At 44.4% G+C, this 16558-nt stretch overlaps 1 protein-coding gene across 1 annotated transcript in view; it reads right to left on the reverse strand.

Annotated features, from left to right (window-relative positions):
• Positions 1-202: 202 nt before the first annotated feature.
• The window catches only part of ISYNA1 (inositol-3-phosphate synthase 1), a 38840-nt gene continuing 22484 nt past the window's right edge, over positions 203-16558 (reverse strand). The window contains 5 exon segments of the mRNA XM_018557490.1: positions 203-802; positions 1922-2139; positions 13212-13325; positions 15905-16069; positions 16370-16558. The exon segment at positions 16370-16558 is cut by the window's right edge and continues 4 nt beyond it. Of these exon segments, the coding sequence (XP_018412992.1) occupies positions 580-802; positions 1922-2139; positions 13212-13325; positions 15905-16069; positions 16370-16558 (909 nt within the window). The 3' untranslated portion in view covers positions 203-579.

Consider the following 16558-nt stretch of genomic DNA (forward strand, 5'->3'; position numbering starts at 1 on the left):
GGGGATATTGATAATATGTAGCCCTCAGTTTACGAAAATTGGGGGATATTGATAATGTGCACCCTCCCCATTTGTGAGCAGGGGAATCATTGGGAATACAGACCCCTTCGTGTAAGAGAGGTGGCAGTTGTTTGAGACCCATACACAACTAAAGTTACAGAAAATTAGTTAGGTACCTTTTCATACTTTTCCAAAAAATACAGCTGGATGATGGATTACACTGCCTATAACCCTCTTTCAAATACAACATTCTATAGAGAGTTAGTAAGACACATGGTTAAATAGTAAAATTAACCTTCAAGTGCTGTAATGTTTTATTTCAGGTGGAAAAATGTTCTACAAGAACAGCGAGCAAGGTTCAAGTCATCTGAAGTTTATTAACTTCAAACTACAACAAATTAACAAAAACAGCAGTACAAGAACCACAGTTCTAGATCACTGAACCTACATAGCACTCAAATAAGAAGGTCAAGACGTAATAGTTATAAGTGCAAGAGTTGTAGTGTAAACTTCTAGTTGTGACTTATTTTTTTGTTAAAATGCATAAGTTATTGCCTATGGCAAAGTTGAGGACGCCCACTAATTTTCTATTTCGGTGTCACTAATGGTGACAGTTTGTGCAAGTCCATTACAGTGCCCATTGCCAATGACTTGATGAAAGCCATTAACCTGGACAGTTCCCTTCTTACTGGAAATTGGACAAGGGTTCAAAACTTTGCTTGGTCTTTTGAGGCTCACAAAACTTCTCTGCATCTTGTGCTCTAGCATCATATGATTTTGTGGATACAGACCCAAGCAAGCCCTGGAAAACAAAAAACAAAAAAAAGTAATACAAAAAACATGCTTCAGTACAGGCCATCACAAATACAAAGAAAAGAAAGAAGTCAGTTATATTATAATAGCCATGGCATTTAGCTACCATTCTTACTTTGTAAAATTAGGAAAATTAAAATGACTGGTATGTTTTATTAATTCTGATAATTTATGGCTGATGCTCATGCACACCTACTAGACGACCCACGCCATCCATAAAAACAAGGGATACCTCCTGGATGAATACGATACTGATGTCCCTGATCTCTGGCCTTGAGAAATCTCGTACATGTTAATGGTTTTCCTCCAGCTGTACCCTTCTCTTTCCTTCTTTTATTTCATCTTCTTGTCTAAACTTTTCCTCATCACCTCCCCTCACCTATCTTTCTTCCCTTGAGTTCCTTTGTTACCCCTTACCCTTCTACTTTTAAATCTTTTCCCCTATTACTATCCTTAGTTCTGCCCATCTCCTCCATGTCACCTGCTCAAATCAAATTACATAAGAAAAAAGAAAACCTTTTTGTTATTTCTTATGTTGTTTATTGCCATACACTCCCCTTTAGGGTTAGTTCGTGCCAGAACTGCGTGCGTCTGCCCAGCTGTAGCGCGATGTGTTTTGCCGCAGGTTTTTTTTAAATTAAAATGGGATTTCAGGTGCATTCTAGTGCGTTCCGTTGCATTTTTTTTGCGTTCCATCACGATCTGATGCAGCCAAAATAGGGCAAGCAGTATTTTTTCTGGCTGCATCGGAACAGACTGCACTGCTGTGAACAGAGCATCAGAAATCCCATAGGAAAGAATGATGATGTGTTTTTGATGCAGCTGTAGAACGGAACGGACTGCATCACTACTGCATCTGGTGTGAACTAGTCCTTAGAGATTACAAAACACGATATTTCAAACTACTGACATTACCATTATTGATACTACATGCTAGTAAGCTCATAGTATGTAAACCTTCTTACAAAACGGTTTTATCATTCTAATGTTATATCGCTCAACTTGTAACCTGTAATGTTGTCATACAATTTAATGTTTCTCCTTTTGGATTTAATAAACATTATTATGGGGAAAAAACAACAACAACAACAACAACAACAAGTGATACCTGAGAATGTTCTCAATGCAGGTTCTTTGTCTGAAAAGGGCATTTACAACAGGTGTTCCTTCTGGCACAAGTGGAGCTTTACAGAGGAAGCTGAGAATTGACAGAACACTGTGGAATGTCTGGAAGTCTTGGTCTTGCTCAGTGCAAAAAGTAATTCTCTGGCAGAGCTCTGTGAGGATTACCAAATCTAGAATAATTGGACTAGCAAGCAGAGAGTCCTGAGAGAGAAAAAAAAAAAATTTAACTGAACACAGAAATATTGAAAATGTAATTATCAACATGACATGACTAGGTATGCACCGATATCGGCTGAAAATGGCACTTTGCCGAAAAGAGCCATGTTTCGGCCTATACATCGGCGCATCCCTGGTTTCTTTTCTCCCCGTTGAGTGCTGATCTGTGTTCCAGCAGGGAGAAAATAAAGTGACAGCCTGCCAAGCTGTTACAGGAGGCTGAGCTCACCTCCTGCTCCGCTCGATCAGCCTCCTATGACAGCGTGTCAGAGGAGAGCGAGCACAAACACTCAGGGATCAGTGATCGCTGAGTGTTTGTAGATAATTGAGGACATGGTATGTTAACTACATCCTCAATTATGAATGAATGGGAAGTGATCTACATCACCTCATGTTCATTCATAGTTGTAGGTATAGTAAACATACTCTGTCCTCATGTTATCAATGAACAGGAACACGCATTCCTGTTCATTAATAACAGGGGGCACAGAAAAAAAAAAAAAAAGAGATAGAGGACTTAAATCTCTTTTTCTATTTTAAAAAGGGAAACATCAGGGGTCTGTTTAGACCCCCAATATTTCCCCAAAGGGGGAAAAGTTATTAAAAAATTAAAAGATTTTAAAAAATTAAAATAAAAAAACATTTTTCGGTATCGGTTTCGGCCTGACAATTCTTTTTTAGGGATGTCCCGATACCACTTTTTCAAGACCAAGTACCTCCCCTCATGTACTTGCTGATACCAATTACCGATACTTTTTCTTAAAGGGACAGGTGACTTTTAAAAAAAAACAATGCAGACTAATGATTTTAGGCCAATTTCTTTATGATTATGAAGAACTTTAAGACTGTTTTAGAACAATAAAACATTTGTATTTGCTTTCACACAGCTGTTGTGAAACTACAAATTCGATCATGCATGTGCCTCTAGGATCATTTAACCTATTCATGTTAGCAGGGGAGAAATGTAACTATTACTGCAGTGTGCTGGAAGTGTGTACTATGGATCATTTAACCTGGTACACACTTCCAGTACACTGCAGTAATAGAGTTACATTTCTGCCCTGCTAACCTGAATGGGTTAAATGATCCATAATACAACTACATGTTATGTACTATGGATCATGATTTAACCTATTCATGTTAGCAGGGGAGAATTGTAAATCTATTGCTGTAGTGTAGTGGAGGTGTGTGCTGTATACATGTACTACATATACAGTACACACTGCAGCAATAGATTTACAATTTTCCTCGACTAACATGAATTGGTTAAATGATCCGTAGTACAACTACATGTTATGTACTATTATGTACTATAGATCATTTAATCCATTCATATTTGCAGGGGATAATAGTAAATCTATTGCTGCAGTGTGTACTCTATATGTAGCACATATAGAGTACATACTGCAGGCAATAATTTACTATTTTCCCCTGCTGATTTAATACAATAAATCATTCTTATGAGGGACCCCAGGCCCTCACTCACCGTTGGTTGCCTCGCTGGTGAGGTCGCGCTGTGTGGGAGAGCAGCAGCGAGTCGGCGCTGGTCCGGTGGGAGGAGCTCCAGGTGGGGTCCTAATTTAGCTGGTCTGCAAATGTTCTCAGGTCCTCTGGACAGTCGCCGGTGTTCTGTCGACGCTGAGAACTCATTGACCTTGTGAACCTCTGACGTCGCATCTGGGTACTGCCAGTAGGTCAGCTACACATAAGGACCTTCTGCGCATGCGTTGCCACTCACCGAGCCTTACATCCCCACACAGCGCCTGCATCCCTTTCTCACGGCCGTTAACTTCTCCAACTACACACAGCTCCTGTCCAGTTCAACTACCATGCACTGCGTTTGCGTGCCCTGGTACAGGGCACGCACGTACAGAAGGGCACGCAAACGCAGTGCATGGTAGTTGAACTGGACAGGAGCTGTGTGTAGTTGGAGAAGTTAACGGCCGTGAGAAAGGGATGCAGGCGCTGTGTGGGAATGTAATGATCGGTGAGTGGTAACGCATGCGCAGAAGGTCCTTAAGTGAAGCTGACAGACTGGCAGTACCCGGATGCGACGTCAGAGGTGCGCGCGGTCGATGAGTCCTCAGCGTCGACAGAACAGGAACCCACCTGGAGCTCCTCCCACCAGACCAGCACCGACTCGCCGTTGCTCTCCAAGTAAGTTAAAAAAAAAAAAAAAAAAAATCATAGAGCAAGCTTCGGCGCTATGTATTGGGGCATTGTGACAAGTACTTGTCAAAATACCCTGTATCGGGCCCGATACCAGCATTGGTATCGGGACATCCCCAATGTTTTTATTTCGGTTTTAAACATTTCCATTTCGGTGCACCTCTTGATATTACTATTCATCATAATGTCATCAATTATGTTCACAACAGTCATCAAATTACTTAGAAAGGCTTCACACAACTTTCCAGAAAAGTGCTGGGTGACTGGTTCATTTGTTTTTTTCGGTTTGTTAAATTACAGCTCCCATACCATTACGTGATGTGATGTTTTCAGTGTTTATTTTAAGGTTGCTTCTGCTTTTTAAATGTTCTCCTAATGCATTGACGTAGCCTTGTTGGCCATTTTTTATAGCTTATACAAGTGGCCTAGCTCATCTAAAGTGCTTGGGTGCAACAAATTACTTTACACCAGTGCACGACTAATCGTTTAATGACCGGCATGTTAAGCCTCCTTGCTGTCCAGGCCATTTTTCAGTTTTCGGTGTTGTGATAGCTTGACTGACTCATTTATCCATTGCAATAGTGTACCCAAATTAATATTATATCATTTTTGAGACGAATGGAGCTTTCTTCTGATGGTATTTAATAATCACAGGGATGTTTTCTTTTATGATAGAACTATAAAAACAAGGGGAAAATGGTTCTCTTTTACTTTCGGTTATAAAACCACAAATAAAAATGCCAGTACAGTATGAAAAGCCACAAAATTACCCCTTTTTGAAAAGTAGACAGAGGTGATCTAATTTTTTGCCACAGTCTTTTGAAAATTAAGAAACATGCCAGTATTAAGGGGGTTTAAAAAAGGAGCTTGGGAAGGGCGCATGCGCGCGGCTGATCAAGATGGACGCTCACTGATCAGCTCCGTGCCAGAACGGGAGAAGTGACGACCTATTTTGACTATCGCAAGCCCCACTCACGGTAACCACAGGTGCCTTAGGATCCGGGCTCCCCCCCGCCGACGAATTGATACCACCATGCCACCCCGACTCCTAGTACAGGACAGGTTGAGCCAGTCTACGCTACACGAGGCTCTGGGTCGAGCGGCCCACAAGATGTCGCCAGCATCATCACAGAGGAACGAGACTCCCGATCCTCTAACGAACCCTCTAGAGGACAACACACACAGGCTAGTCAAGCGGACCCTGAGGTCACTCATTCCCTGCTGGCACAATTCGAAAACAACCCTCCACAAAGCTCTGGACAAGTTATCCAAGCAAATTACCTTGCAACTTATGAAAGAGATACGGGACGTGGGCAGACGTACTACCACACTTGAATCCAGTTGCAACGATCTTATAGTGGAGGGACATGAGGATGATCTGGAGCGGCTGCGTTACATGAACCTATCCCTCCTAACACAACTGGAGGACTCAGAGAATCGGGACCGCAGTTTAAATCTGCGTATAAGAGGAGTCCCGGAATCGGTTCTGGATCTGCAATCAACAGTCACTGCGCTATTCCAGGAACTGGCATGTAGTTGGAGAAGTTAACGGCCGTGAGAAAGGGATGCAGGCGCTGTGTGGGAATGTAATGATCGGTGAGTGGTAACGCATGCGCAGAAGGTCCTTAAGTGAAGCTGACAGACTGGCAGTACCCGGATGCGACGTCAGAGGTGCGCGCGGTCGATGAGTCCTCAGCGTCGACAGAACAGGAACCCACCTGGAGCTCCTCCCACCAGACCAGCACCGACTCGCCGTTGCTCTCCAAGTAAGTTAAAAAAAAAAAATCATAGAGCAAGCTTCGGCGCTATGTATTGGGGCATTTTGACAAGTACTTGTCAAAATACCCTGTATCGGGCCCGATACCAGCATTGGTATCGGGACATCCCCAATGTTTTTATTTCGGTTTTAAACATTTCCATTTCGGTGCACCTCTTGATATTACTATTCATCATAATGTCATCAATTATGTTCACAACAGTCATCAAATTACTTAGAAAGGCTTCACACAACTTTCCAGAAAAGTGCTGGGTGACTGGTTCATTTGTTTTTTTCGGTTTGTTAAATTACAGCTCCCATACCATTACGTGATGTGATGTTTTCAGTGTTTATTTTAAGGTTGCTTCTGCTTTTTAAATGTTCTCCTAATGCATTGACGTAGCCTTGTTGGCCATTTTTTATAGCTTATACAAGTGGCCTAGCTCATCTAAAGTGCTTGGGTGCAACAAATTACTTTACACCAGTGCACGACTAATCGTTTAATGACCGGCATGTTAAGCCTCCTTGCTGTCCAGGCCATTTTTCAGTTTTCGGTGTTGTGATAGCTTGACTGACTCATTTATCCATTGCAATAGTGTACCCAAATTAATATTATATCATTTTTGAGACGAATGGAGCTTTCTTCTGATGGTATTTAATAATCACAGGGATGTTTTCTTTTATGATAGAACTATAAAAACAAGGGGAAAATGGTTCTCTTTTACTTTCGGTTATAAAACCACAAATAAAAATGCCAGTACAGTATGAAAAGCCACAAAATTACCCCTTTTTGAAAAGTAGACAGAGGTGATCTAATTTTTTGCCACAGTCTTTTGAAAATTAAGAAACATGCCAGTATTAAGGGGGTTTAAAAAAGGAGCTTGGGAAGGGCGCATGCGCGCGGCTGATCAAGATGGACGCTCACTGATCAGCTCCGTGCCAGAACGGGAGAAGTGACGACCTATTTTGACTATCGCAAGCCCCACTCACGGTAACCACAGGTGCCTTAGGATCCGGGCTCCCCCCCGCCGACGAATTGATACCACCATGCCACCCCGACTCCTAGTACAGGACAGGTTGAGCCAGTCTACGCTACACGAGGCTCTGGGTCGAGCGGCCCACAAGATGTCGCCAGCATCATCACAGAGGAACGAGACTCCCGATCCTCTAACGAACCCTCTAGAGGACAACACACACAGGCTAGTCAAGCGGACCCTGAGGTCACTCATTCCCTGCTGGCACAATTCGAAAACAACCCTCCACAAAGCTCTGGACAAGTTATCCAAGCAAATTACCTTGCAACTTATGAAAGAGATACGGGACGTGGGCAGACGTACTACCACACTTGAATCCAGTTGCAACGATCTTATAGTGGAGGGACATGAGGATGATCTGGAGCGGCTGCGTTACATGAACCTATCCCTCCTAACACAACTGGAGGACTCAGAGAATCGGGACCGCAGTTTAAATCTGCGTATAAGAGGAGTCCCGGAATCGGTTCTGGATCTGCAATCAACAGTCACTGCGCTATTCCAGGAACTGGCCACTGATATCCCCATTGAGAGGCTGGAGTTCGACAGGATCCACAGAGCGCTCTCACGCCGCACACCTGAGGGCCCTTCGCGTGATATTGTTTGCCTCCACTTTTATCGATCTAAGGAACGACTCCTCCAGGCAGCCAGGAAGGCTGGGACTTTACAATTCCAGGGATTTGGGTACCAGATCTTCTCTGACCTCTCACCGGCTACTATAGCTCGACAACGAGAGTTCCGTCCCCTGCTCCAAGCCAAGATGATCAGGTACCGTTGGGGCTTCCCCTTTAATTTGCAATTCTTTTATGATGGCAAAACTTATACATTCATCACCGTGGATGAGATGCGTGAATGCCTGGACTCCCTGCACTTATTGGGGCGTACTGATGCTGCCACGGATGACTGTCCCCCCTCGCCTACATCACGTCCTGGACTCGCCCCCCGCCCAACCTGCTTGGGCCCTCTGCAACCTTGCGGATGATGCCGAACTCTCCTTTGCCCACTGGATCATTTGGATGACTGTTCCACCATGACTGTTCCTTTCTGCCCAGTTGCTGAGCACTGTCGCGCGCCCGCAAGGGTAATGTCGCCATCTACATCACGCTGTACTGGTGTGGTAGTTACCCTGTTTGGCTGCCTATGGTTGACGCCACTTTATCACCACACCACAAACTGTGATCCTCAAGGTTACCTTTGCAGATGACCCTGGTCTCACTCTGAAGTGACATCGGTTCCACGTTAAGCTGTTCTGTTTGTTTGCTGTTGGGCTCCTCTCGCGCTAGCTTGCCCCCCTAGGTTCCATGGCCTCCGCGGGGGTACTCTGGCACCAGACCAAGCCGTGGACTCAAGCTCTCCCCAAAATGGTTATTTCGTATCTTGTTTTCTCCTGTTATTTACCTGCATATACTGCAATGAATGCTGTTATACCACCGTAAAGGCCTCTGGGACAAATGGATACATGCACCTAGGTTCTATGTTTTATACATTTAGCAGGTTTATCTCCCGTTCTGGTACCCCAACATGCACCCCACTTTTCACTATCTTGGATTTGGCGCTTGCCCAGATCCCAGTTAAGTGAACAAAACACCACCTTGTTGGTTCAGAGACTGTTTTTGGCCCTTTGAGTGTCTTCCCTCTCTGGTTCTCTTGCTCTCTCCTACCCCTCCCTCCCCTCTTCTTGAACAACTACTCACCTCCTTCTTTCACTCCTTTTCACTCCTTCTCTCAAACCTTAAACTTGGACATCAACCCACATGGCCCTAAAAATAGGTTCCCTCAATGTTAAGGGATCAGTTCCCCGATTACGGTCTGGGAGGCACATAAACCCACTATTAGGGGCAAGCTGATTCAACTAGCCTCCCAAGCTAAAAAGAAAAGGACGGCCCGTATTGACCAACTCGAATCTGATCTCCAATCTGCTTCCCAAGCTTTCCAACAGACCCCCACTCCTGAGCACAGAACCCAATCGTTTAACATTTAGTCTGAGCTGAACCTTTGTCTTACACATCTTGCGCATGACCGTTTGGCCTGGACCAAGCATAGATTCTACTTCAAGGGGGACAAACCAGACACCATGTTAGTGCACAGGCTCAGAGACACCAATACTAAACGTGACCCCATACGACTGAAAATTCAGCGAGGATATGTGACAGCCCACCCAGTTAAAATTCTGGACACTTTTCAGAACGAATCTGAGCGGACTGTCGTACCACTAGTCCACTGGAGGTCTCCAGTATGGAAGCCTTTTTTCCTCCCTCGATCTTCCCTCCCTATCCGACGAAGACCGGCACCTGATCGATGCTCCCATCACATCAGAGCAAGTTTTGAATACTATTAAGTTGCTTACTACTGGGAAGAGGCCTGGCCCTGATGGCTTTGGTGCCACCTATTAAGAAATTTGCAGATATTCTTGCTCCACACTTAACTACATATTTTAACGCTTTGCGGGAGGGAGGGCGGCTGGGTGGGGAATCATTGATGTCTTCCATCTGTATCATTCCTAAGCCTGAGACCGATCACACCTCATGGTCTAATTACCGTCCGATCTCTTTGATCAATGTTGACCTTAAATTGCTCACCAGAATTCTGACACTGAGACTCCAATCCCCAATTTTGAAAATGATTTCCAAAGACCTAGTAGGGTTTATGTTGGGAAAACAGGCGGGAGATAGTGTACGCAGAATATCCCACTTGCTACATATCTCACACCAAAGAAAGTCTATGCTACTAGCACTCGACATAAGTAAAGCCTTTGACTCGGTCGGCTGGGATTACTTGCGCTACACCCTGACTAAATGGGGGTTTGGGCCCTCGTTTATGCGCTTAATTGACTCCATATATTCCGAGCCCACGGCATATGTCAAAAACCAGGGCTTCCACTCTCAAAAGGTTTGACATAACTAGGAGGGACCAGACAAGGCTGATCACTCTCCCCCCTTCTATTCGCACTAGCCATAGAGCCCCTTGCCCAAGCAATACGACAACGTGTGGGCATTAAGGGTATAGAAGTAGCAGGCTACCACCACAAACTTAGTCTGTTTGCAGGCAACGCACTTCTGATCCTTACTGATCCGTTGATCTCCCTCCCTAACCTCCACTACAACAATTTGGTACCCTTTCCGGCCTCTTCATCAATTTGCAAAAATACGAAGCACTTAATGTATCCCTCCCCCCTCCCTATGTTCCTTGCTGCAACAATCATTCCCCTACATGTGGGTAGCCACTGCCCTGCCACACTTGGGGATACACCTCACCCCCCCTATGACCAATTGTATAATGCAAAATTACCCGAAATTATTTTCCCATATGGAATCCCTACTGTTCTCTTGGGAGAAACATCCCCTATCATGGCTCGGGAGGGTTACGGCCATTCAAATGACCTTACTTCCTAAATTTTTATACCACGCAAGGGTCCTTCCCGTCTGGGTCCCCAACTTTCTGCTCCGGCTATTCTAACGCCGCATCCTATCCTATCATTTGGAAGGGTTCTTTTCCGAGAGTGTCGCATATAGTCCTCTACCAGAACAAACTAGAAGGGGGTTTGGGACTTCCCTTTTTCCAGAAATACTATCGGGCGGCTTAGTTGGCTCCTCTGGTTCTATGGTTTGGGAAATCGTGGGAACCTCGCTAACCCTGTTCTTCAACATACCCTGAGAATCTGGGATGGCCTTCGTCACTCTATGGGCTGGATGTCCCCCCACTCTCCCCTGATGTCCATACATGGCAATCTGTTCCGACCGAGATACTCCAACCCCACCGCCTTTAAATCGTGGCTCTCTAGCTCCCTGAGCTTGATTAAAGACTTCTGCTCTGAAACAGGTATTGTATTGTTCTCAGCGCTCCAAACTTAAACAAACACGATCTAACCACTAGGCATGTCTTCCAATTCCTACAGATAAAACCATTTCTTGCTGACCCGATTAGGACCCATACGCCCTATCCCCCCGCTCACCCCCTTTGAGAGACAATTACATTACGGGATACGAGGTTCGGGGATCATATCAACCCTCTACAGCCTTTTGTTGGATAAACTACACACCTCTCCTCCTCCCTACGCCTCCAGGTGGGAACAAGACTTAGGATGCTCCATTACCCCTGACACCTGGACCCAGATATGGGCGACAATTTCCTGAAGCTCAACGAATGTCCAAGCAATAGAAGCCAACTACAAATTGCTCCTTAGGTGGTACTTGGTCCCACTCCGGATCTCCAAAGCTATCCCATCACACTTCCCAAACTGTTTTAGGGGTTGTCGGGTGGAGGGCTCGGTCCTTCACATATGGTGGTCCTGCCCCAAGGTAAAGAGATTCTGGCATAGAGTCTACCAATTGTTATATACTGTTACCGGCAAGACTTTTCGAAAAGACCCGTTGGAAGCCCTGCTACATAAAAAGCCGTTGGTGTGCACGGTACGTCAGTACCGATTGCTCACCTTCATTCTCACAGAGGCCAAAAGGGTAATTGCGTGGGCTTGGAAGTCCCCTGACCTTCCCTTTGCTGAAGTCAAATGCAGAGTAACGCGTGTGATGTTTTTTGAGAAGCTCACTGCTATCCAAAGGGATGCCTTGGTGCCGTTCAGGAAGCTGTGGGAACCATGGATTGAGCCGTACCTTCCTCCCTCTTTCAATGTTGATTCCTTGACCATATGAGGACCCGAAGCCAGGGTTGATGACCAGCTATCGCCACTCCTAGAGGCTTTGCTCTCTTACCCATTCCCCCCCTTTTACTCCACCCTCCTCGCTTTACCCTCTTTTCTTCCCACTGACTATTCCTTTCCCTCACTCCTTATAATGTCCCCCCCCCCCCCCAAAGAACCAGGTAACTCGGGCCCCCTCTCTGTAACCTTGACTCGAAGTCCAAGTTAATAGGTTGATGCAATGCACACTGGGAACCTGCAATTTCTTAGGATTTCTCCTAGATTACCTACATGTTTATAATTTTACTTTGTTCTGTATATTCCTTACACTGTACTTGGTAATCGCTATTTGATGTATGCGTAAATACATTTATCTATCTGATTGATTTTGAACGGGAAAAAAAAGGAGCTTGGTAATGGTGCACTAGATACATTCAAGAACAAAAACCGTAACCCTTGCAGTGCTGGGGCAGCCCAACTGCAGGGGTAAGTACTTGTCTCGGTGACTCAAATAAAACGGTATTACTCACCTTAACCTCGGTCCCGACAGCTCCCTCGGGCCAGTTGGCAGACCAGTCCCCGCAGCCTCTGCTTCCCTGAGCTCCGGGGGTCTAAGGACTGCTGGCATCATCACGTCTTAGGCAGGTCTATTGACCTGCAGTAGACACGAGGATGCGGAGGGACATTCCATAGTCAAAGTGAAGGGAGAGAGAGGTGTGCAGAGACCGCCGTTGGACTGAAGATCAAGTAAATAATACAGCTTTACTTGAACCCCGCATACAAAACAAGTACTTAATTCTTGCAGTAAAGGCGTAGGGCCACCGTAAGGGTACATTTTTTTCTTTAACGATAACGCTTTATATGTACAGGTCATACACAGAGGGAGGAGGTAGTGAAGCGATTAATGAACAGATGTCGATAAGGGAGGTGAGGGCTTAATACACAGGTCAGATTAAACACAAGATGGAGCCGACATACAGTGCATTGTAAGATTAAATGACAGTAAATGGGTGGATAACACTGTTTCTAGTACAAGTTTACACCGGTGCTGGCTGGGATCAGCAAGTTTTCTTTCCGCTTATACAACAATCAGGCTCTACATCACTACAGGAGACGGTTGTGACATGGAGGTCAGCAAGAGGAACCAGTGAAAGCTGCCCGGAGATCTAGGAGATTGACACTGCTGAAAGTTTGGGTTTCTCTACAGACCATTCCTACTACAGAGCAGTGTATAGAAGTGCAGGTAACAGGATAGGCAAGTATATACAGTCTTCATTTACAGATATAGCTTAGCTGAGCACATTTAGTATTGCAACAGGGTTACTTTAACTGCAGTAGTCTGCTGGCAAGTAAAACAACTCCCATTAATGGAATTTAAAAAAAGTGGATTTAACCATTTTCCCTTTCTTCATCTGTAAAAGAAGAAAATAAAATGCAACACAAAATAAAATACACGCAGCCTTACCTCACAGGTGTTGTGAATAACAATGGTATTGGTTCCCCCCATCATTATTTCTGATGTGTACTCGTCCATTGCTCTTTTGCTGTCGCCCAAATATGGGACATATTTAATAACCACCTGAAAATTTATAAAAACAGGTATAGTACCAAGTTATAGTAAGCGAAAAATATATAAGAAAAGAAGAAGAAAAAAAAAGTAATAAATACAAAATACAAGTATGTTTGTGAAGGTTCTCTATCCAGGCCATGGTATAGCCAGTAGCAATTTGTTCTGTGATGTTTCTCCAAACCACTTAGGTAGCAAAGACACCTAACTCCAAGGCACGCAGGCACTAATGTGCTACACGTTCCCGTGCGGCTGATCGCATTCCGGCCGGAGGACGTGGCTGCGGTGCCATGGAGTTCAATGCACCGCCACGCCCCCTCCCGCACCAAAACAAAGTGAGGCGGCCAGAATGCGATCTGAGGATGCTGTGAACTAGCACTAAAGCCAAAAGAAGACAGACACAGACAGTAGTGCTTTGAAAGTTTGTAGCTACTCAGAATGATCCTGTGGATGTTTTAATGAAAGTCCAAACAAAAAACACAGGACCACTGTAACAGAGGTAGAAGCAGAAAACATGGATTAATATGTACCATATATACTCGAGTATGAGCCGTCCCGAATATAAGCCGAGGTACCTAATTTTACCACAAAAAAAATGGGAAAAAGTATTGACTCGAATATAAGCCGAGGGTGGGAAATGAGGCAGCTAATGGTAGATAGATACCAATAAAATTACATTCATATTTATTTAAAAGAAAAATAACCTAGCTCTGTAAGTGGAAAAGGAGGTACAGGGCTACATATCATGTACTACGGATCATTTAACCGGTAATTACATTTTCCCATATTACTTGGGAGAGTGAACTTGCCCTTTAATGTACATTGCGCGTGTTAGAGAGCACAGCAACACACACACACTTTAATTTTTTTTTAATCTTTATACTTAACTTTATTGCTATCACATAGAGACTAACAATCCCCTATGTGATAGCATTTGGACAGAATTGTGCTCAATCTCTTGTGCAGCCCGGCGTCCGACAGCTGAGGCAGGAAGTGCTGCGAGTACAGTGCTCCTGCCCCACTGATCACACAGAGCATACATTCTCCGGTCTGCTATCCGCTCTCTATCCTGAAGTAATTTGCCGTGATCCCGGGTCCCCCAGAAGAGCGGGGGACTTTAAAAACCACAGCGGGGATGGGGAAAGGGCAGACAAGCAGGCTGCTGTACAGCCACCTAGATCCCTTGTCCAAAAATGAGCGGTGGCCCTCTGCTCTTGGGATCGTGTTCAGATATGGCTTATTCTTTCAGGATAGAGCTTTAACTTGCATTTTTAGATGGCACAGCAAACTGTGTTCACATTAATCCTCCTGTCCCATCGCACTCCTGACCGGGCAAAAACCCAAATCCAACTGGGTGGGTGCGGTGGTGACAACGGATGCCTCCGTGAAATGTAGATCGATGAAAGTAGTCACTCGCACTCCATGATATTAAAGTCAATGCTGTTTATTGACTGAGATAACACACATCTCCTTAGCTAATGCTAATGCTAAGGAGATGTGTGTTATCTCAGTCAATAAACAGCATTGACTTTAATATCATGGAGTGCGAGTGACTACTTTCATCTAAACTGTGTTCACAGACAGACAATTGATTTTTGGATGTTTTCCTGAGCCCATGCAGTGATGTCAATCACACAGACGTCAATCACACAGAAGATAACGAGCATCCATGAGTTTCGGCCTTGTCCCTTATAGTCGATGTGCCACCGCACTCCAGACCGGAATCCCAATATAATAAGATGGGTATGACCTGCGGATGGCGCTACGTCAATCCAAATGTATAAACAGTCACCCACACATGAATGCCCAACATGTTCAATGCCTTTATTCAGACGCTAAACCTACATGGTAGCACTAGTGGACAGCCACACCGGAACCATTTGAGGTCCCTTGATCAGGCAAACATAGTGACCATAATAAGGTAAAGGGCAGTGCCTGCCAGTAAAAACTGGTTGTTCAGCATTCCAACTGATCAGTAGAATCCTTAAAAGGTAAGTATGACCTCTACATGCCTGGTGGATTTCCTGTTAAGGTGGGTCACTGACTAATCCACAGTGGGTATAGACCAGTGGTTCTCAACCTGTGTAACCTGAGGACCCACATTTGTCCTTGGTCATTAAGTCGCGACCCAAGTCGCACCGCATTAGAAACATCATTAAACAAATTCCCTTTAAAAGGGAAACCATATCAAAAACTGATCACATGGTGCCTAGGACCCTTCAGGGTGCTTCCAGGTCATGTAGAGAAAAACATTGAAAACCATAAGTGGTGCAAGACCCAAAGCCAGAGACAGCAAGGATGATCCCTCAGATAAAGACTTTTCTGAGCAGGGTAGAGGAGGGCTATCCTGGGCTGGTCTGCAGATTTTTTGTTTGCTAGTGCCCAAGTCTCATGTAGGCTGGAGCAGAACTCAACACTATATGACCTCCTGTGTACCTCAACAGAATTGAAAGATTTAATATAATAACAAATGTCTATTTTTCTTGATCACCATCTACCTCTCTGTCCATCTGGGAACATGCATAATTTGCTTTAAATACAGTTTAAAAAAGTCATGAGGAAGACTCCTTCAGGACTACAACTATACTTACACAGTGGTCAGGTTTCTCATTCGGTCCATAAAGAATAGGGTTAGATTGAACCATGTCATCCACCACGTTGCTCTTGGAGATCTCCTTGGAACGAAATTGCTGAGGAGCCGATAGGTTCTTCCCATCATTATTACCGAGGTGATTATAGCTCACTATGGAAACTGTCTGGGAATGAAAGAAGAGGTGAAATTCAGTTACTGAGTAACTATTATTATTATATCTGAATAAACTTACATTCAGACTCCACTGTCATTATAAAAGAGAAGACAAGTGATTTGTTTTAATACTGCATGAAAAAAAATTCACAATTTCAAATGTGTGAAATACCCATGTAACACTTCACTTAACTATACATTATTTTTTTTTTACAGATTTATGTGAAGGAATACAACAAAAAAGGTCAGAATTAATGCATTTACACAGAACAAGCCAATAGAAAATGGAACATTGGTAATTTAGGAGTACCTTTAAGCCAGCGCCGACAAGAAAATCCACCAAGACCGACTTAATCTTAGTCTGTCCGGACTTAAAGTCATCCCCTCCAATGAACACAGAATGTCTGGTTGCCAACTCAATAGCTCCGGGAACAAAGGTATTCTGGGGGGACCCATTGATGTAAGCACAGTCCTCCAAGATGCTGTCCACTGCAAACAT

The sequence above is a fragment of the Nanorana parkeri genome, unplaced genomic scaffold, assembly GCF_000935625.1.
Source record: "Nanorana parkeri isolate BGI_ZX_2015 unplaced genomic scaffold, ASM93562v1 scaffold286, whole genome shotgun sequence".
Taxonomy (NCBI): Eukaryota; Metazoa; Chordata; class Amphibia; order Anura; family Dicroglossidae; genus Nanorana; species Nanorana parkeri.